Here is a 24,420-nt window from a genome sequence, read left to right as displayed (position 1 = left end):
GTCCTTCACATTCAAAAATAACGCTTTCCCGAATAAAGACTCTTTACTTCGTCTTACAGATACAATTATCAAAGGCAGAAATATTGAATTTTCAAGATGATATGCATCAAGGAAATTAATAAGACCTGACATACACACGTCCGAAATACTCTCAATCATTGCTCTTTATAAGCTTTAAAATGATATTCGCGCTAGCAAGACCGGGCTAAATTCAAGCGCAAAATGTGTCCTCTCAGAATAGCCTTTGAAGTCCGCACAGGAAATTCGGGGATGTTACTTTTCGCCTAGACTCCCTTTTGAACGACAAAGTGCATAACAATCCAGAATAAGAGGAACATGCTACGTAAACTGCATTTAAAATTGTATCCCATCTTGAGTCCGTATAAACAAAATAATATCGAACGTTGATAAACTCATTTAAAAATTGTAATAAAACGCAGTTGTTGGGCGTCATGTATTTTTAGAAGTTTTGTCTCAATTATTCAGCTTTTTTTCCTTAATTTATTTAAATACAGACATACGATGCACCGTTGATTTGAAATATATTACACGTGGTAAAATTCGAAAACAAATATTAACTGATTTGCTCGACAACAAAACATAAATCACCTGCCAAATATGGTGATGCAGTTTATTTCCTTTGCTAAATAAACTGATCTGTATGTATACTTGAAGACCTTATATACATTATATGATCGGTGCCTTTGTTTATCCATTATCAGATCGGTGCATGTTATCGCTTTTAATATGTGCTTCAAGATCAGATGTTTTCACGTAATGCTCGTGGATTGCAAGGCATGTATTGTCTCACCCTGTACAACAATGCGAACAAAACAAACTTGCAGAAAACGTGCGAACTTACAATGTGTAGGTGTTTTGTGAACCAAATGGCGAGCCTTCTGAGACAACACGTGCATGCCTTGTATGTTAGATTCAAATACGTGCGTTTTATTTATCGGAAGCATGTGTATGTGTTATCTCTTGTAGTGAAATCCGAAACAGGTCATTATCTCCATATTTGCAAAAACAATATAATTAAGTGACATTTATTTTCATTCCGTCTTAAAGAGAATTTGATAAAACTAGTCCAGTATATAGAACGAGACGCGTCTTATATCTTTTAATTGCTTCAATTCAAAATTACAGTATTGTGTTGCAGTTACCTGCGTCTACATGTGGACTTGATAAAACAAAGATATACATAATATTAAGCGTACATATGCGGTAAGTTTGATAATTTTATTTTGTTTTTGCATACATATTTATATACCTCGAACTTTGCTTTATATATAAATAATTTGACTACAAAACGCAACTTGTTTTCCAAAGAAAATATATTTTGCAATCCATACTTTGCAAAGAATTATGTTCTGAAAAGACTTCCGAACATTTTTCAATCGATAAATGCACTTTCTTATACCCGCGGTTTAGGAGAAGTTATTTTGGCTCTTTATATCACGTTTTAGTGCAAAGAGGTTCAATACAAAACGGTAGAGAATATTTTCGATAATTAGATTTTAAGACTTGTTGGTATTTATTTAAAAAAAACACTATTGTATTATTAAATTAAAAATGTATGTAATCGCTAGTACACTTGTGTTCTTGGTGTTTGTATGATTAATTTGTATTGTGTTTAGGTAATGGCGCCTAAAACAACACTGTTAATGAGCCTTATGACCGCAAGTTTGGTCGCATTGACACCTCGTGCTGAATTCATCGATACCAGGTGCTTTACTTGTATTTGCATTTCACAGAATGAGCAAGGGTTTTACAAAGTGAACTGCAGATCAAATGCCCTGCTGAACGGTAGTTTGCCAGATTTCACACAAATAACCAAAGATCAAGTTTATTCACTAGACATGTCAAACACCAGACTAAATAATTTGAACACTAGAACTATGACACCTTTTGCAGATTACAGCAACTTACAGGAACTGATTCTGTTTGCTACTTCTATCAATTCAATAAGAAATAACAGCGCGACAATTCAAAGCCTTACATTTTCAGGCCTGGGAAAGTTAGAATATCTTAATATTGCGAATAACGATCAATGTCCAGTAACCAGTGAAACGGATGTAAATGTTTTCGAGCGTTTGACATCTCTGAAAAACTCGTTATGTATCAAACTAATTTAATTCCAATCAAAGTCAATACCGGTTATCCTGGACCAAGCTTTACAAAAATTCAGTCTTTAGAAGAAATATGGATTGATAGATTTTCACAAGTTCCTTTTAGAGAAGAATTTCAAAATATGACGCATCTGAAAGATATTCGTATATCAGGAGACCTTATTAGGCCAGATTGGCAAAACCAAGATTTCTGTAGCATTTATAATATCACAGATTATACTTTGGCAAACTTGAGACATGTCTTAAATTTATCAATCATAGAATGCGGAGTATATTATATAAATGCAAATGCCTTCAAAGGTATGATGGGGATACGCATGATTGATTTGTCGATGAATATCGGGTTGGTGTTGCAACCTCTTTTCCACAGTTTTAACAGTTTACAGTCCGGAATTGAAATGCTTATCGTAGACAGCCTAGCAATGGATGGGATACACTCTCCCATCGAAATTACAACAGCAATGTAAGCATCGATCAGGCATACCAATTTGAAGATGATTTCATTAGATAGAAACTCAATACGCAAAATCGATCCTGGTGCTTTTTCGGTACTGCCGAAGAGTCTTCAACATATACGAATAAGGGCAAACAAATTTGAATTTGGCAGTTTCCTGTTGTATGCGCATCAACTGCTGAATGTTAAAACGATTGAGGCCTCCTATGCCCATATGGGACTTCAGTTCGAAGCTTTCTCCAATGTTGAACACCCGTCTTTACAAAGCGTTGATTCCAAAGACACAACCGCAGTAAAAGTAAATATCTTATCTGGTAGGGGATCAAACATAAATTCAGAATGTCAGAAACCACGACCGTACATTCCGCCAATGACTATAACTGCGTTCCTACCACCAAAGTTAGAATATATCGATGTTAGTAACAGTAAAATTGCCACCCCTATTTACGGTTTTTATATAGATTCAAACAACTCGATTAAAACCTTCAATGGATCAGGCTCACTTTTATTTTGCTGGGACAGACCTATTCATGGATTAAGTATTGAAAATATTGATCTTAGCAACAATTTTTGTTCCTCTGTACATGAACAATTCTTTAGTAATTTTCCAAAATTAAAGCGTTTATACCTTCAAAGGAATTACATTCAATTTGTTGTGTTGAAGACAAGATGATATTTCATTCTAACTTCGATCTTGAATATGTTGATTTTTCTATTAACAGAATAAATGCAAATAATTCTAAACAGTTTCAGAATCAAAACAAAATGAAATGGCTAAATTTATCTACTAACAATTTAATTGGATTATATGTACCTATATTTCACATGCGGATCTTAAAAGTGCTAGATCTATCGAAAAATCGCATAAGTACCTTGAGCAAAGAGTTACGAGCTGATCTTGAAGCGATTGTTTCATCCAGGAACAACTAAACTTTAACATTGGATTTGACGAACAATATGCTTTCATGCTCGTGTGACAACTTAGACGTGTTAGAATGGATTCTCGATTATATGCGACCATCGCAATCACTTCTAGATGTTCTGATATCAAACTGTTATAACACACAATGTGTCTTCAGGATATCCTATGCCAACAATTATCAGTACAAAAGAGGATTTGATCTACCAAATTTCTTTTCTGGAAAAGTATTGCGCTTCATACACTCCGTTGATTATTTCATTGGTTGCAATCCTGTTTGTTATGTTCAACATAATATTTGCTTCAATTATTCACCGATTTAGATGGAAGATACGGTACTGGTACTATGTTGGATACAATAAAGAGATAAAACATAATGGATACTCAACTATTGAAACTTCCTTGCGAGATTCAATATTCAAGTACGATTTATATCTCGCCTATGAGGAAGACGTCAACGCATTTGTTTTGGATACACTTAAACCGAAACTGTTGGAGCTGGACTACACAGTTTTCATGCATGATGATATTCTAGATGGATTACCGCTGTACAACATTATTACAAGATCGATCCATGCCAGCCGAGTTGTGGTGTTCGTCCTCTCAAATGGGCCAAGGGACAGTTTGGAGTGGAAAATAGCTGCGCACATGACGAATGAGGAATCAAATCACAGACAAAAGCCCATGTCTGTAGCTTTTTTCTACAATTCCGACTCAACTGTTGGCCTCCCAGAAGAACTTAAAATGTTGCGACGCGATGCGTTTATTGACTATCCTGTTAATGGCAGTGAACAAGAAATTACGGCTTTTTGGGAAGATTTCATCACCAAATTGAATACCATATATTAAAGTTTTGGAATGAGAAGTTTATGCCGATGATAATGTATGGTATTGTTATTTTATTACATATTTTAAATGTAATAAAACAATGTGCGAGTAAATTGAGCGATTCTAAATGCAAATATATATATATATATAAATATATATATATATATATATATATATATATATATATATATATATATATATATATATATATATATATATATATATATATATATATATATATATATATATATATATATATATATTGATGGAACTCTTAAACGTCAAACTTTAAATGTATGATTATTTAATGACTTTTAACATTGTTTCATTAACACTTCTGTGTTCTTAATCTAGCTTCATAAAGTTGAAAACGTATTTTTGTTTTGTCGTTTGTTTTTGCGCAATGTGTCGTATACCTTACTGTTTAATGAATCAGACGTAATTTTTGTCGCAAAAGCCATTATAAATGACGTCATTACACCGGTCAGTGGAAGAGAATTTAGCAAACCAAAACGGTTTGAGTGCAATCTAACACATGCAACACAATACTAATATCCGTATTGGTTGTGGTACACGGAAAACAATGTAAAACTCCGGATTTAGTGAAGAATCCCCTAATTACCTGTTTCGAGTACTCATGCCGCCATTTACAATGTATATCTTCCCTGTTCAATAACATAAATGACAAACATTATAAATAAATGCATCGCGTCACGCAAAGCCTGAGACAATGTTTGCATCGTTATCAAACATTGGATTTCTTTAATGTTCCTGAAACCTCAATGATATAGCTTTAAAGTAAATTGTATTTGATGATTATCATACATTTAATAGAGGTATGTTCTTTTTTGCAACATGACATTGGTATCGCACGCTTAACAGAGTATTGTTTTTACTATGATAATAATTATGTAGTATTTATGCCCGGAACAGATATCATATCCGACCCTCATTATTACATGTTAGTCATGGACAGATATATCACTAGAAGTGTAAAAACTGCTGATATATTTGAGATTGAACTCTTAACTTTCATATTTAGTAAAACATCAATACAGTCAACGACTAAAGCAACTTAGAACGACAACAATACAATAATGTGTGTTTGATTGTATCAGATATATTATAAATACATAAACATTTTAATACAATGAAAAACCCTTCCATATTGTACGAATTAATAGTTTTCCATGTTTTTTTTGTCTAAAGGAGGGTTTCTTAAATATAATGTGCTTTATAACTCATGGTTCATAAATTGAATTCATACTTTATGACATATTGTATAAACAACAAAAGCAAACACCATCTATATAAATGAATTAAGTTATAAATGTTAAATATGTACGCAATTTACATTACTACATTTTGTTCAGAAAGACATTGTTTTCTTTAAAATTTGAAATCCCAAGCAGGGATGGAAATCACAACTGAGGATTTGAAAGTAAACAAAGCTTTAAGCTATCAACATGCTTGGTAAAAATTACAACATATTGTCATAGAAAATACCGTTTTTGAAACAGATACCATATAATAAGAAATTTACATTTGAAATGCATGCATTCGCTTACAGGTTAAAATATATATCAAGCCATAAGTATGTACTAGTACAACTGAATGTCAGATACCGTTTCAGATATAATCCGATACAATTTAAGAATGTGTCATTATTCCAATATGATATAATACAACATAAATGTTTTCTTTAACGAATCTACACACGCTCCTTGTTGCCATATGTTTTAAAATGTTTTGTAAACGTTTGTTATAAATGTGCAAACTTCATTCAAGTAAAACAATAATTATTTTCTGAAAGGCCTCGGTGATCTGTCTTTATTGTCTTTCACACAGTGTTCAGCAGTTTTAAGCAGTTCTCTATAGTTATCAGCATTGGTCACCAGTTTCTAGTACTTCGTAAATCGATGTTACCGATGTTCACCGATGTTTATCGAAGATTACCGATGTTTATCGTTGATAGTGCTTCTAGATCCGTCCGCCAGTGTAGTCCTTGCCATTGAACAGTATTGTTACAAGGACACCTGAAAAGGAATGATTGCTGGTTTAAAGATCAAATAATAGCAAAATGAAACTTCTGCTGCGCCAGCAAGTTAAATATTGAACATCAAAACACGCGGTAATTTATTTATGTATGGACAGTGATTTGTTTCAAATTCATGCGACACAGATCTAACGAATATTAAAATACAGAAATATAAGATAAGAAAACGGGGACAAAACAAGATCTTGTATGGATGGTTATACTAATCGCTTAATTAAACGTTCATGTATCATTATCATTCAATTCAGTATATTAACCAGATCTCACTTTTTAAATCCAGGTCAGTACTAATTATTTAAAAGAAATCCTTTATTATAATCCGAAATTATCCAAAATCGCGAACCTAAACCGGATGTCCCTGAAGCCATGTAAAATAGGCCTGAAAATCCTAAACTCGCCCTTAGACCGGTTCCAGCTAAAGCCGACAGTAAACTTGAGAAGGCCTGAAATACCGTGATAATATATAGTATGCAGATAAAAAAGTGAAACATAAGCTTCAAATTTTTGTATCAGGATCAGTTGTAAGGCTTCATAAAGATGTTTATTACAAGCATATCACGAACATAATACGAAGTGTTTGGGTCAACATAACAATTGTGATAACAAAAAGGAAGACTAATAATGGACAAAAAATATTTGAAGATCAAGACAATTTTCAATCAGAAACAGAATGACTGGATGTGACTTTCTGATCGAAAATTAACATTATACATGAAAGTTGACAGTTGTATGTTCCGAAAAAATGAGTTGATTAAAAGCTGAAATACATATATATCGAACTCCGTAACAAAGTTGAAGACGTACGTAAAAATATAATTTACAAATTAGAAATAACTGATAATAAACATGTAAATAATTGCCGATAATATACCGTGCTGACCTATCATTCGGTAAAATTAAGGGATAAATAGTACCACTTTATCGCATGACACAATCGCCTTTGTCCGCAACTTTCCACCGAAACGTACTTAGCAGCAAACGGTTACAGTGCAATGATGTGATCTTCAACAATCTGTGACATCACGAGCACATAGAAAAGGCGTGTCCAATTATGTACACTAAAGCATTATTGATGGTAACCATACCGGACAGATCGGGTTTCTTCAGGGTATTCCGGCTTCAACCCACAACACAAGACCACTTCAAAGTTGTAAATCTTTCAGTAAGAAATACTAGCTGAAAAAATTACCTTAAATTTAAATTCGTCCCAGCTTTCGAGAGTCTAGTAAGGTCATTAGGTAGGAGTTACGTGACATATTCCGGGTTGATACAGCCTCAGACGCGGAGTGACCTCGTTAACTTGGAAACACACACACACACATAAACACTTACTGTTCCCCAGCCAATGAAGCCGTATAGCAGCGCCATGTGTTTGATGCCAAACAGACGCGAGATGGTCGCTGGAAATACCGCCCAGAGACCGCAGCTCAGTCCTGATACGACGCAAACCCACAGCATAAACAAGCCTTTAGGCATCCCCTCGGTCAATGTCAAGGTCGCACAGGCAACGGTGAGCCCACCGGAAATGCACCACATGGTCACCTGCGAAACGAGTACAAGGGAAAATGACCAGTCGGTCACCGGGTTTGCAGATAATAATTTCCATACAGTTGTAAATACTATCACTTGGCTACATAACAAAATAACGGACAAACAAACTAAGACGAAACATTTTTATTGACTTATTTGAAGAGATTGATAATCCTGATTCGTCGAATATGAGAATCAAGTTGTACATTGCATTTAAGTTCGCCAAATTAAATCAGACCATTTACACTAGTATACAAAGTTTCACAGTTCACATATGTGTACTTATGTATGTGTAAAGGTGAAATACCTAATCATTTTAAGATTCGGGTCCGTAATTTAACCTATCGTACACGATAACACTGGCGACAGTGATTGGTGTCCGCATAATAATTTTATTCTTAGATTGATATTCATGTATTTTAAGTACTTAGTGATAAACATTTCACTTTTGCTGTAATAAATTCGTTATTGATCACTTCACTTTAATTAAATGTCATAGGTTTAATGACAAACGACTGCATATTATGTTAAAATAATATTTGTTGGTAAATCGCGGCCATGTAATGATAATGGTATATGTGATCTCTCCATCACATCAAGGGACAAGCTTACATTAATTTTGATGGAAAGGAAATTGTTTGGCAACGGTTTAATCAAGTGTATTTGTATTTTGTTTCTTCCATAAGTCGCAGTTTCGAAACAAGGTTAAATAAATATTTGTATTCATTTTTTTCTTAACAACATCATTATTTGAGATTTATTTAAAATCGCATAGATTTGTGAGTAAATATATAAATTATACAGTTGTTTAAACCACGGCAATATGTTAACGAGTCTCTTAAGAGTTACGTACTCTGTATCCAAAACGGTCCATGACAAGGCCCCAGAAGGGGCGGCCAAGGCAGTTGAACACCGACGACATTGACCCGACAACCGACAGGAACTGGTCGTCTGCGATAAACGTCTGTCCATATGCCTGAAAATACAAATTAAGATAAATGGTGAAAATCTTTTCCAATTCAAAAGCAGGCAAACTAGAATACTAACATTTTTGAGGAAACAGAAGTCAGTTTAGGTACGAAGTACGGACGTGTTGAAATTAACTGTGTGATATTATAGCTGCTTACCATTACTCTAATACGCTAATGTCACATTGACACAAAAAGCGACAAATCAAGTTTTAATACAGACGGGTTTGCAAACTATGTATGTGATTTTACCTCCGCTATACATGGCTTTAAAACATTACCTTCACTTTGAAAAAGAATTGAATAGTATCAAGTTTCAAGTATCTTGTCCAGAAAATAATAACAAAATGTATTTTAGAAAGTTATTACATTTTGCGAAAACATTAAAATTATAACATATAATATTAGCGTTTAAGGTACACTTGTTGTTTTTTTCCTAGAGATCAAACTAGTATAGAAAAATACAAAAACAAATAAATCTACAAAGGTAACATCTTTAAAAGAAGCTTCTGCTGCTGATATAGTTTCACGGTTTGTTGACAATGCTTCATTTTGAGTTTAAACAACAAGTCCTTTTGACAAAGAAAATAACGAAAGGCCTAAATTCCACAAACAACTTAAAAATCAATTTAATGGGATTTTTTAAAACTCATTTTCTATTATTATTGAATAGAGATACATCGTCAGTTGCAAAAGTATTAATACCGTGCTCTAGGGTAAGAACTTGAGAAATATAATGGACAAAACAAAACATAACATATATGTTCACCATTAGAAATAAAACGCATTCAAAACGCTAAACACTAAAATCACTGCTTTGAAACAATATAGAGACCTAATTACCTTGTAGAGATTAAATACAAATCCAGTTCCGATATTGATGATCATCGAAGAGAAGAAAACCACATACAACGCGCGTGTCCTAAAGGCGATCTTCAGGACCTCTACTGCCCCCATGTCCTTGGCAGAGGTGGGTCTGAATTCAGTTTTACCGCCGTTCACTAACACATACTAACACGATGTATAATTTTTACATTATTTTCAAATATAAACAAAGTAAAGCAACAGTTTCGCTTGCAATCTATTGCACATTTCGAATTTGATACATTTGGCAGATGACCATTTTACAAAAATTAGCCAACGGTTTAAAAGAACACAAGAAAACTCACAAAATTGTAGAACTGTGTAGATCGTAGTTGTTAATTTTTATGGAATCGGAGACCTGATTTTGAGATCCAATCAAAATTACTCCCGGTTTGCCAGTCATTTCTATTTTGCCATTGGAAACGATAGGCAACGATGTTTCCTCTGTACCATGTTTGGACTCCAGTACGTCTATTTCTGTATTACCCAGTACCTGTAAAAACATGTTTGTTGACACCTTTTATCACACAAACCCCAACGACCATCAGTTCCGTACGTAGATTGAAAAACTTATACCTTATCCAATAATAGAAATTACGTTATCACATCTTTACATCTGTCGTAAAGTATTCAAATAGTACAGTCAAGTCTCCAATACCGGAACTCCCTTACACAGTTACACAATCATGTAGGATGATTTATATTTTCTTCTCGCTTTCTTAATAAAAAAATGACATTGTGTCAACATCATATGACTTTAAGAAGGAATAATAAAGTAATACTCTGTATTTCTAAACGTTTGATATAGATTCAAGCATGCAGTTGGAAATCACCATGTGTATTACTGACACCCATGCGATACCTATACATAAGTGTCGACGTTCGATCGACTTTTGCCTATATGTATACTAAAGACACCTCATTGTTTATCAGCAATGTAAGAAATAAAATATCAATCATAAGATATTTGTTTTTTCCACTGTTTCTGAATTCTCTTTAAAAACGTTCATGTTTAATTAAACATTATTGTACTTTGTTTGCTCTTACTTCTTAATTGGATAAAACGTTTCGGAATACGGGTTTTGCCTGCCAGGGTTAAAGATAATTTCTTATCATATAGCCGAAATAAAGTTGTACAATTTTGATGCATGATAAAACCAAGATTAACTATTTAAATGCATTTTCAATTCTTAAAAGTTGGTTTTATAAATAATCTGATGAACGATAGATAGCGTTCATTTATTGGCGACCTGACTGTACATCAGAAAATATTTTGTGTATGTATGTTAACGTGTTTAATGTAAATATCGTACGTTGATTACATTGTGCGATTATCACATCATTGTTAATGTCGTTAGGTTAAAAAAATATCCGCATACCATCCAGACTAGTTATTTCGTTTAATATTAAGGTTCAATATACATTTAAATACATTTGTATTGGCCAAAGGGTAGCAACCCAAACAGGTAAACGTCATGCATGAATAACTAATATTAGAGTTATCCAACCCTGGCTCGTGATTCACGTGCACGAACATCTCAGAAACAACAGGTGGACGTATTTCTTTTTTTTTTAGAGGAAATATATTTTCTCGTGTAAAATATAACTTTTATTTAATAACTATTAAATAACATACTATTGTGACATGCATGAACTTTTATGTATTTTTGCTTTCGTTGTAAATACTGTGTTAATTGTATTTTATCTTACCCAGACGACTCGCCATACCTACGTTTTGTGTTTGTGAAATTGTATATCGCTTTCTAAAGTTATAAATATTGGTTCATTTGTATATTTTGTTTAATATTTGTTTCCGAAAATTCCTTTCCATAACATCGAAAATCGGTCGAATTACAATAAAGTATAACAATAGTTAATCTGCATTCGAAAATTTCATCCTCGAAGAGCACGAAACGCGACACTTTCCGCTTTTATGATATTTTTCGTTTCAAGAAAGTTTCTTCTTAGCAAAAATCAAGTTAAACAGAAAATGTCATCTTTGATTAACCTGTGTCGATTGCACAGGCTAATCAAGTACGACACCTTACGCCGACAAGTCGACAAGCGAATATTAAGCTATACTCATACGTCATGTAAACACCACGAAGAGACTATTTATATGATATTTTTTTTTATAAACAGAAGATCGTTATTGAAAGACGAGAAGTTTTTAAAACGTAACGATAAATAAATACGTGCTAAAATAACGATATGTTTATACGATGACTTTAATACTTTCGATGTTACTTAACCCTTTCCTACTCACAAACCAGTGAACGTGGCTATATGAAACCATCATAAAACCAGAACGGCCTGCGAAAAACTTGTAGTCTTTTCTGGTTATATGTTTTTTGCCGCGCAGAAGTATATAAGGGTTGGAAATTAAGCCTTAAAACTTGAATCTAACAAGAATGGTCTTAAAATAATATGCCTGTCTAAAGAACTTCAAATGCTTCAGAGTGCGTATCTGATTGGTCAAGGGTTCAGTTATATGATTAAAACGGTTACCTCCGGAGCTGGTTCCCGGATACAGAGCAGCCCGAGTACCAGGAGCAGGAAGAACGAACCGCCCAGGACTAGGAAACTGTATGGTACTCGGTCCAGTAGATCCGGTTGTGTAAAATATCTGGAATCATAATATTTTAGTGTGGCATAACATTTAAATCGTTTTAAATCTACCAGGCATTCTATCGACCGTTCACAGGCGGTGACCCAAATCATTTACTATTTTTAAAAGTGCGTTGTTTGATGTATGTGATTTGTCATGTTTTACATGCTAAAAGGTATGAGATTTAATCGGCTGATGTTTGTCTGGGTCTCATTATAATTATATATGTGACAGTCTTTTCTAGAAACGGTATTGATCTAGGACTTGTGTTTAATCTAAATTTAATGTTGTATTTGTATCTAAGAAGACACAATACGTCTTTTTTCGTTCAGAAATATTAAAAAATGTAATTACAATATTGTGAATTGGACGCATGATATTTAGAAAATGCACATTAAGGATATTTTAGAGGATGGATATTGTTCAGTATTACTGTTTCCTTGAAAATATCATAAATAAAACGAAAATGTTCCAATCTGAATAATTTATTTCAATGTTGTCAATTAACCAAAACGTGAAAAGGTCCCTTTAAACGGTCTTCAATATAAAAAATACTGCATTCGTATTGGGCCCACTTGCATTATTTCACATTGAAGCTACTCTTTCTTTTTTTTATTGCTGTTTATGGTATATTTACATTAATTTAATGCATAATACTACCTGTCGTTTTGCACAAACCTTGTTTGATTTAAAACTATCTTCATTTGTGGATTCAACCGTGAGGAGGTTTAAAACATGAACATACTGTGATTCGAAATAATCTGTAATACGTGCCATATACTGAAACTCAAGAATTATTTTCAGGAGAGACACATTTTGAACATGCATATTATTACAGCCTATGTCTTGAATGTTCTCGAAAATGCCTTGCTTATGCAGCCCTTAGTACGGATTGACCCCCAAAACCACTAAACCACCAATCACGGTGTTTTGCTTAACCACACACCTATCTCCCTCTTTTGTGACCAGGTCGGGAGAGTAGTTGTCGGGGTTAATGAAGGCTGTGATGACCTGATTAAAGATGCTGGCACCGCCACCATAGCCGGCAACGATTATTCCGGCCACGAACGACGTTCGCGTGGGAAAACACTACAAAGGAAACAAGAAATGACCACAAATAATACGGCTGTCAGGTTAGAGCAGTGGTTGGTATACGAACTTCTGACCTATGCGACACGGGCTCAATCCTCGTGCCCGGATGCATGTGCGTTTGTTTGGTGGTCAACACTCCGGACAGTTATTTTTCTGTAGTTCGGGTTCGCGTGGGAAAACACTACAAAGGAAACAAGAAATGACCACAAATAATACGGCTGTCAGGATAGAGCAGTGGTTGGTACACGAACTTCTGACCCATGCGATACGGGCTCAATCCCCGTGCCCGGATGCATGTGCGTTTGTTTGGTGGTCAACATTCCGGACCATCTGCAACAAAAGACCTCACAAAAAAGAAAATGTTAAATGACAGTCACATAGTGGTTTTTTAACCACTATGTCACAAAAATACACGTGTCGGAACATTGATGAGGCAATATAAAGTCGGCTGATTATCATGACTTACGGTACAGATTTGTGATCATAAATGATTATGTCGGGCTAAACACTTAAAATCACAAATGACAGGTTCCTAAAACAGAAAGAGTATACATGCATGTACGAACTGACATTACAAACACGAACGACTTGACGAACTGACATTACATACGTGACCGACTAGACGAACTGACATTATATACACGAACGACTTGAGGAACTGACATTACAAACATGAACGACTGGACGAACTGACATTTTATACATGAACGACTTGACGAACTGACATTAAAAACATGAACAACTGGACGAACGGCCAAAATATACATGAACGAATTGATGAACTTTCATTACATATTTGAACGACTTGACGAAGTGACATTATATGCATAAACGACTTGACGAACTGACATTATATACATGAACGACTTGACGAACTGACATTATATACATGAACGACTTGACAAACTGGCATTATATATATGAACGACTGAACAAACTGGCATTACATACGTGAACGACTTGACGAACTTGCATTACATATATGAACGACTTGACGAACTGTCATTACATTTACGAAATACATGACGAACTGCCATTACATACATGAACGACTTGACGAACTGACATTACATATATGAACGACTGAACAAACTGGCATGACATACATGAACGACTGGACGAACTGACATTACATACAAAAAAAAATTAAGAACATACATTACAAACACGAACGACTTTAAGAACTACCATTGCATACATGAACTACTGGACGAGCTGACATTACATAAATGAACGACCTGACGAACTGACATTACATACATGAACGATTGGACGAACTGACATTACATACATGAACGACTGGACGAGCTGACATTACAAACATGAAAGACTGGACGAGCTGAAATTACATACACGAACGACTTGACGAACTGACATTACATACACGAACTACTGGACTAGCTGACATAACATACATGAACGACTGGACGAACTGACATTACATATATGAACGACTTGACAAACATCTTATGAACATGAACGACTAAACGAACTGACATTACATACATGAACGACTGGATGAACTGCCAGTACTGACATAAACGAGTGGACGAACGACATTACATACATGAACGACAAGATGAACTGCCATTACATACATGAACGACTTGATGAACTGTCATAACCTACACGAACGAGCGTGCGAACTGACATTACATACACGAACGACAGGGCGAAATGACATTACGAACACGAACGACTGGACGAACTAACATTACATACACGAAAGACTGGACGAACTGACATTACATACATGAAAGACTGGACGAACTTACATTACATACACGAACGACAGGTCAAACTGACATTACATGCACAAACGACAGGACGAACTGACATTACATGCACGAACGACAGGGCGAACTGACATCACATACACGATCGACTGGATGAACTGTCATTACATACACGAACGACAGGTCAAACTGACATTACATGCACGAACGACAGGGCGAACTGACATTACATACACGAACGACTGGACGAACGTTCTTTACATACACGAACGACAGGTCAAACTGACTAAACATGCACGAACGACAGGGCGAACTGACATTACATGCACGAACGACAGGGCGAACTGACATTACGAACACGAACGACTGGACAAACTGACATTACATACGCGAACGACAGGGCGAACTGACATAACATATACAAACAACAGGGCCAACTTACATTACATACACGAACGACTTAACGAACGAACAATTTATACACGACCGACTGGGCAAACTGACATTAATTACGCGAACGACAGGGCGAACTGACATTACATACACGAACAACAGGGCGAACTGACATTACATACACGAACGACAGGGCAAACTGAAATAGCATACGCGAACGACAGGGCGAACTGACATAACACACACGAACGACATGGCGAACTGACTTAACATACACGAACGACTGGACGAGCTGACATTACATACATGAACGACTGGACGAACTGACATTACATACATGAATGACTCGACGAGCTGAAATTACATACACGAACGACTTGACGAACTGACATTACATACACGAACGACTGGACTAGCTGACATAACATACATGAACGACTGGACGAACTGACATTACATATATGAACGACTTGGCAAACATCTTATGAACATGAACGACTTAACGAACTGACATTACATACATGAACGACTGGATGAACTGCCAGTACTGACATAAACGAGTGGACGAACGACATTACATACATGAACGACAAGATGAACTGCCATTACATACATGAACGACTTGATGAACTGTCATTACCTACACGAACGAGAGTGCGAACTGACATTACATACACGAACGACAGGGCGAAATGACATTACGAACACGAACGACTGGACGAACTGACATTACATACACGAAAGACTGGACGAACGGACATTACATACACGAACGACTGGACGAACTTACATTACATACACGAACGACAGGTCAAACTGACATTACATGCACAAACGACAGGACGAACTGACATTACATGCACGAACGACAGGGCGAACTGACATCACATACACGATCGACTGGATGAACTGTCATTACATACACGAACGACAGGTCAAACCGACATTACATGCACGAACGACAGGGCGAACTGACATTACATACACGAACGACTGGACGAACGTTCTTTATATACACGAACGACAGGTCAAACTGACTAAACATGCACGAACGACAGGGCGAACTGACATTACATGCACGAACGACAGGGCGAACTGACGTAACATACACGACCGACTGGGCAAACTGTCATTACCTACACGAACGAGAGTGCGAACTGACATAACATACACGAACGACAGGGCGAACTGACATTACGAACACGAACGACTGGACAAACTGACATTACATACGCGAACGACAGGGCGAACTGACATAACATACACAAACAACAGGGCCAACTTACATTACATACACGAACGACTTAACGAACGAACATTTTATACACGACCGACTGGGCAAACTGACATTACATACGCGAACGACAGGGCGAACTGACATTACATACACGAACAACAGTGCGAACTGACATTACATACACGAACGACAGGGCAAACTGAAATAGCATACGCGAACGACAGGGCGAACTGACATAACACACACGAACGACATGGCGAACTGACTTAACATACACGAACGACAGGGCGAACTGACATAACATACACGAACGACAGGGCGAACTGACATTACATACACGAACGACAAGGCGAACTGACTTAACATTCACGAACGACAGGGCGAACTGACATTACATACAAGAACGACTGGACGAACTAACATTACATACACGAACGCCATGGCGAACTATCATTACATACACGAACGTCAACAGCTTTTTTGTGTCTTTTTTAAATGCATATGTATATTAATAAAATAGGCATATAGTTAGATAAGTTAAATATGTTTATGTGCATGTTAACAGCTTTTTTGTGTCTTTTTTTAAATGCATATGTATATTAATAAAATAGGCATATAGTTAGAAAAGTTAAATGACACATGTATAGATGTATGTATATATTAGCGAAAAACTATGTTTGTATAATATAATTAAAAATTATGTTATAATAGTATAATAAAAGTAGTAATACTTGTTGTATGAATGAGTCCATAAGGAAAACATGAACATGTTTATAGGTCCTTTTAGATTTATAGATAAATACATGTTTATATTATGCGTTAATTTGGATACTTTATGAGTCCATAAGGAAAATATGAAACATTTTTATGTGCATTTATGTCCTTTCGCAATTGCAGTTAAATACGTGTTAATATTGTGTGTTAATTTGGATACTTTAAAACCAGAACAAAATACTTATTTATGTCTTTGCATTAACGACAATATAAATATGTAAAAATTATTCATTCATACAACAGTACTAATTAAAATAACACTATATGTATATATGATCCTTTTGATTACTCTTTAGTGCTTTATATGCAAAATAAGTGCATATCTTTTGTATGCTTTTGTTTCACTTGCGAAACAGGTACATGTACTTTAGGCATTTCAAAAACGAACGTTATGGCGAACTATCATTACATACATGAACGTCTTGGCGAACTGACATTACATACATGAACGACTAGACGAACAACCATTACATACACGAACGACTGGACGAACTAACATTTCATACAAAAACGACCTACTGAACTTACATTTCATACACAGCATATACAAACTCATATACAAATCAATACATACCCCAAAACTAAGTTGTCTACCTTCACAGCTATGGACACGGGGATTGGGGCAGCACTTTACTGAGGAATTTGTTAAGGCACAGGAAAAAATAATAAATTTTTGTTAATTTTGATGTATTTTATGTAAACGTCAACCTTTAACAAGCACATAACGATAATGTGTAGAAATTCAAGCACATGGTAACCCCTAATTCGGATGTAAACGCACATGGGCAACCGAGATTTGGAAATTCAGACACAGGGGCACCCATAATTAGAAAGTTAAGAAACAGTGGCACCGCTGTGTTTAAATGCGATGGGGAACATGCTGCGGAGAATGTAAGTTTTCTACCTTCATAGCAATGGCCACCGGTATGGGGTATATGATCTTGTTGCCGACCCCGCTGATGAAACCGTATATGATCACCATGGCGGCGAACCTGCCACGTACGCTGAAGTAATTCAACGCTGTTGTCGCACTGAAAACAACCAAACATTCAAAATATGTTATACGCTGGCATAAATTATGTTATACCCACATATAGAAATTGTATATTTGCAACTCATTTTCAGAATTTTATATTTACTATTTTTTGGATGCGAATTACAAGTTATTTTGCGTGTTTGAAAGTGTATGGTTTAAGATATATGATTTATTCTTTGGTGTTAAATTTCTGACTTCATATAATTATTCAAATGGAAAATTATTACGACAACGTTATTGTAATAAATGATACTAATTCTGTACGTGTGAAATTGTTAGCCATTCTGAAGCATATTTCATTTAGGTATTTAAATTGTTTCCAGATAAAAGTATAAAATGTATGTCGTAAAAATTCATTTTGCTGACATTTTGAATATATAAGTAATTGCATGTTATTATGATTCAATTTGAGAGTACCTCAAATGCAAAATTTATCTTGTAGACATTCAAAATGCTTGTACATATTGGCAACAATGTTTGATTCATTGGCAACAATGTTTGATTCAGGATACATGCATCTTAATTTTCACAATCTTTAGGGCTTGATTTTACATTTGTGCAAATATAATTTTTATGTTACTTGGAACAATCTGCATGCTGATAAAGTATTTGGGTTGACAATAACACTTCTTACCAGAACACTACGATGCCTATTATCAAAGAGATACGGGACCCGAACCTATTGCTCATCAGTCCTGACAGTGACATGCCGATGGCGCTTCCAAACGACGTGGCGGTAATAAGCCAAAGCGAGTCTACGTTGCGTAGTTCCGTTTCCGCTGTGCGATTGCGGAAGTACGAAACAAAGTATGGCGCGAAATTTCCTGAAATACAGAAGAGATTTAATAGGTGCATGGCTGCTCTTGGTTAAAAGTACTTTTTTCGTAAAATTTTGATTTTTGAAATACAACTTTTTCTAAATATTAAGACAGTTCTTAACATAACATTTATTTTGCATCTTGTTGCCATACAATATATGCTTTTGGATATAAACAATGGCAAAATTACCGTTATACTACGCCTTCTTCAAAAGTTATGTACTAACAATCGCAATGAAATCAGGCTTAATTTGAAAAAGGATGAAACATGAAAAAAGCATGTACTAATCTATCAGATATGGGTAAACCATGAGCGGTACAAATGGCGTTTGCTCCTTGTGCGTGATCTAGATACATGTAATTCTACTCGCTCTTCGCATATTCTAATGTCGAAGCTGGAAGCACCGTCTTCTTGTACGTGTGCATTTCTATAACTTATTGCACACCATGCCAATTTCATTTTCAACAATAAATCAACAGAAATATATCTCACTTTAACATATAATGTCTGAAAGTGAAAAGATACAAATTTAAATGTAGATATTTCGATATTGAAACCGTATTTATATATTTTAGCCTTCTCCTAAACAAAATAAAATTCTTTAATCGGAAACAGAAGTCAATTTAAGTCACGATTAGAGATTTTTGTGAATTAAAAACAAATATATAGTACAAGGGTATTTTTAAAAGCAACACAGAACATAAGACGCATGCATTCCTATTCTAGTTGATGTCATGTTAACTCTTGAAGTGAAATTTCCGTCAGCATTTTTTTTTCAATTTATTGTTATTCAATATATAATCGTGTTTATGAACATACTTATAAAACATGCATACCAGCATGTTTGATGTACTGTATACCTTTATTTGTATAAGATGCTTCTGGCAAACACTGTTGAGTTATTATAGAATTTCACAATAAGTAATAAGTTCATTATCATATTGTATTCTTCTTGTGTACGTCATATAGATATTAAACTTACAGTTTGTAAAGTTTATGTGAAGCATTACGTATGCCCAGCCGCTTCATTGAGCCACATTATAAAATAAACCATTCACTATATACTTTATACAGGTTAACAAACCCTTCTTGATATTGCCTGTTGCCGTCAGGATTATTGAATACGTTTCAGCTTTGATGAAGCTAGGACTATTTTGCATAATGTGTCCTTTATTAAAAATAGTTGATTGTAGTTTGGAAGGTTACATTTTTTAAACTTAAAATTAAATCAACATGGCATGATTAACAACAAACAAATTATTGGAAAAAAAGAGAATATTGGTGTTCTCATAAAAATCGGAAAAGCGGTAAAGTATGCATAAATGACAAAATAAATAATGTGTTCCTTAACATGAACATATTCGCAATCTTGTGCATGTACCTGGCTTTCAGGTTAAGTGCTGCAACTGCATTTATTTTGCAGTTTAAAATTTAAACATGTTTGTTTACAATCAAGTTTATGACATAAATGATTAAGAACTAACCACTCATTTTTACATGTATATCCTGTGATCGTTTGGGCGATCCATATATGTATAAACAAGCTCACCGTATGTGTATGTTGCTCCGATTGACAGATGCATAAAAACTCCGCCAATAATCGTTAGCAACCCGGAAATATGTCTGAAACATAGAGACATCTTGATATTCTTGTCTGATAAGTGACTATTTTGTTCATTAAACTTGAAGCGACTTGCCTGTATGGCTTTTACGTATTCAAAGCTCAACGCGACGTTCTTTTTCGTTCGCTTAAAAAGTGGGTCATGTCTCTATAATTCATGCATATGCTGTATTTTTTTATATATATCTTATATCATTGATAACATGCATATTAAAGGGGTTGAATGACAATTTTAAGTTTGTGTTGTAATGCTTAATAACAATACCCATAAAAAACGAATGGCTGTGTTGTTAAGCTTTATAACTATATTCATAGAAAAACGAATGACCGTTTGTTAAGCTCTATAACTATACGCATAGAAAAACGAATGACTGTGTTAAGAAGCTTGATAGCATTAGGCATATAAAAACGAATGACTGTGTTAAGAAGCTTGATAACATTACGCATAGAAAAACGAATGACTGTGTTGTAAAGCTTTATAACTATACGCATAGAAAAACGAATGCCTGGGCAAAAGTTTTCACGCACAACCTTCATATTTTTTTACCATGGTTTTCACAGAAATATGTCAAATATACACTATGTTAATACGATCACATGCAATTAAAATAACAACAGCCATAGTTGTAATGTTATTATTTAAATGTATTTGTTGAGTAAAGCTTTAAACATTATTTGTAAATAAATTATAAAGGTTTTCTCTTGCAGTTTCTTATGAAACATACATTTTCAATGTAAGCGAGGTCACTGTAATAAGAAAATTGATGATACAATATAAAAAATCCTGTAAGTGTTATTTTTATTTATTCGTGTCTTGTGTCTTATTGTGGGCTAAATGTGAGGCAAATGAAGCAATCTAACACTCAGTTGGTTCTTGAAACTCCGTTTCAAGTGTAGAACCAGTTCAAGTGTCTTTTGGAAGAGATCTAAACGACTCTCGCATCGCTCGTGATCTCCTGGCTGCTAGACCGAAAACATAATCAATACGCCATGGCAACCTTTTAAGGGTATTTATGTTTAAATAATGTGAGGTTGTTCGCTTTTGTGTTGTATTACACTAAGGTCACTTTACTTCAATAAAAGATTACTAAAACCTTAAAATAATGTCGTCATGATAATTCCTCTGAACTTTTTAATAAATAAAATGGTATTCCAGTCAACAGTTAGTTTTCACTATCAATTTACCTGACTCTTGATCGAAAAAATCAATTACTATCATATAAAGCAAGAGCGATGTTTTTATTTAAATTATTGTTTAATAATTTCAGTAGTTTTAAACGATCTGTTTAACATGGAAATGCCCCTCAAAAGTTCAAATGCGTGTATCAGATGTTTACTCAATATGTCACATATTTCTAGCGCTATGATCACCATCATAAGTTGTACAACGCAGGAATTTAAGGTGTTAAATTATATGACAATATTTAAGAAAATGTTTGAATCCCTCTAATTATAACTAGATTTAATCGATTCGTATATGTCGTTGGTGCATTATTATTGCATTTGTAAACATCATATCACCATTGAAACAATAATGAAACGCATGTCAAAGTAAAAAAAATCCTAGTTTCGAATAAGTTGGTAATACAAACGCAACTGAAACCATACACGCAGGCGATGCGATAACATATATGTTAGAGATGGTACGGGGAGTATGTTGCTAACGAAATGTCACAATTTAATCCTAGCTTTAGCCTCAAATCATTATAGTATTGTTTAATTAAATTACATGTTCATATGAGGTTTTCCACGATAATAAACGTATATAGAATGCGTTTTAAAAAATTAAGATACGTTTATTTAGAGAGTCTCAATACCCTTAAAGTCTTGGCGACCAGTATATGTGTTCGCGTTATGAAATATTTTTTTTTTTACTCTTATCTGGTATACTCTTATCTCATCATTTCGCCCTTTGCTGTTTTAAATGTGCTACTTAACGAACACATAATAAGCGTATTAAACAAATAACGTCACTAAAGTGTGCATTAATTACCTTCGTGATGATTCGTAAATGCATGAATGATGTTATTTCATAACCAAAAACGCGATGTTATTTTTTATTGCGGGCGTGATGTTACTTCATTAATGCAAGCGTGACGTTTGTTCGTAAATGCAGACGCGATATTATTTCAAAAAATTAAGGTATCATGTTATTCCGAAGAAGAAGGCTTGATGTTACTTCGCAGATGCAAGAGTGATAATAGGATAAAATGTATACAAGTTATAATTTATTAATTTGATGTTAATAACATCAATTTGTTTGCCAAAAACAGCATAATGATCATCAGTAATTTTCATTTTATTTAAGAAACTATTTGTTCCAAATATTCTGTGAATTATTATTGGAACCACTGAACATGAACACCATTGGTTATTAAAAAGAGTAGCTTAAATATGCAATTCCATTCGCTTTCCTTAATTGTGGCAATACGATTAGTAAACCATTATGTTTTTACTGATGGTTGTTCATTATTTTTATTTATAATTGTGTATAGTGTTTTTTCTCCAGATTCTTTTTAGTATAAGTTTTAATAAAGGGGGCAAAAGGGTTTCGTTATATGTTGGGTGGAACAAAATCTACACTATTGTTTCATAAACCCATCCATTGATCTGTTCACCCATGCATAAGGAATGACATTTCAAATTATACATTCTATCTATTTCATCAAAACAAATATAGGTTTTATTTTTAAATATATCCCCTATAGAATGAGTTCCGGCATCAAACCATGAATTAAAGAAAATACTTTTATTTCCTATCAATATGTTTGGATGATAGAACTAGTGGATAATACAGGAATTCGTCTGTGTTAAATTCTTATTTATGACAATAAAGTGAGAAGCTTTTCAAAACATCTACCCAAAAAGGATTAAACATTTTATTAAATATATTTAAAGCGTAATGATACCGCAATGAAATAGTTTATAAGTATCAACATACAGTTTTGCGATATCTATCCAATATCATCTAAATTAGAATTTTCTGTAGCCAAGTAAGTTTCAATGCTGGAATAAATGCATCCAAATTCATTATTTTTAAACCTCCTTCATTATGTTCCTGAACTATTGCTGTGTACTTTATTTTTTTATGCCCGTTCCAAATACAATTGAGAATAGAATATTGTATTGAGTTTAGAATGGTAATGGGTGGGTTGGGTAATGCTATGCACAGGTGATTGAATACTCTTTTTAATTTGTGTTAGAATTCTTCTTTTCCAATTATTTAGAACGTTTTCCACTTCAACATTTTTGTTTCGATTCGTTAGTTACTTGACACTTATGAGATGTATACATTTGGCATATTGAAATTTTTCGGCCTTTCATGTCTAACGGATTTCTTGGATGGTGTTTTTCAA

The 24,420-nt window shown here is 34.5% G+C and overlaps 3 protein-coding genes across 15 annotated transcripts in view; 1 reads left to right on the top strand and 2 right to left on the bottom strand.

Moving 5' to 3' along the window:
- Positions 1–24,420, bottom strand: part of LOC127835450 (uncharacterized) — a 354,496-nt gene that overhangs the window by 303,667 nt on the left and 26,409 nt on the right. The gene's annotated exons all lie outside the window — the stretch shown is intronic.
- On the top strand, positions 874–4,453 carry LOC127835454 (uncharacterized). 6 transcript variants are annotated; one of them, XR_008028533.1, is made up of 4 exons: positions 874–1,002; positions 1,160–1,224; positions 1,638–1,726; positions 3,337–4,453. XR_008028533.1 is itself a non-coding variant. In XM_052361902.1 (3 exons), the coding sequence occupies exons 2-3, from the start codon at positions 1,220–1,222 to the stop codon at positions 4,349–4,351; spliced, it is 531 nt and encodes a 176-aa protein (XP_052217862.1). In that variant the 5' UTR covers positions 874–1,002; positions 1,160–1,219; the 3' UTR covers positions 4,352–4,453. The 6 variants fall into 6 exon arrangements, 2 of the variants coding, with proteins under 2 accessions (XP_052217862.1, XP_052217863.1); XR_008028532.1 differs by having other exon boundaries at positions 1,638–4,453; XM_052361902.1 differs by lacking the exon at positions 1,638–1,726 and having other exon boundaries at positions 3,826–4,453.
- On the bottom strand, positions 5,821–21,215 carry LOC127835451 (uncharacterized). Its single transcript, XM_052361893.1, has 11 exons — positions 20,993–21,215; positions 19,259–19,448; positions 18,493–18,619; positions 13,303–13,445; positions 12,257–12,374; positions 10,054–10,241; positions 9,728–9,860; positions 8,770–8,892; positions 7,719–7,928; positions 6,730–6,829; positions 5,821–6,366 (listed from the first exon to the last, which is right to left on the bottom strand). The coding sequence occupies exons 1-11, from the start codon at positions 21,081–21,083 to the stop codon at positions 6,311–6,313; spliced, it is 1,479 nt and encodes a 492-aa protein (XP_052217853.1). The 5' UTR covers positions 21,084–21,215; the 3' UTR covers positions 5,821–6,310.

The sequence above is a fragment of the Dreissena polymorpha genome, chromosome 6 (genome assembly GCF_020536995.1).
Source record: "Dreissena polymorpha isolate Duluth1 chromosome 6, UMN_Dpol_1.0, whole genome shotgun sequence".
Lineage (NCBI taxonomy): Eukaryota > Metazoa > Mollusca > Bivalvia > Myida > Dreissenidae > Dreissena > Dreissena polymorpha.
This window is presented reverse-complemented; position numbering and strand designations above follow the sequence as displayed.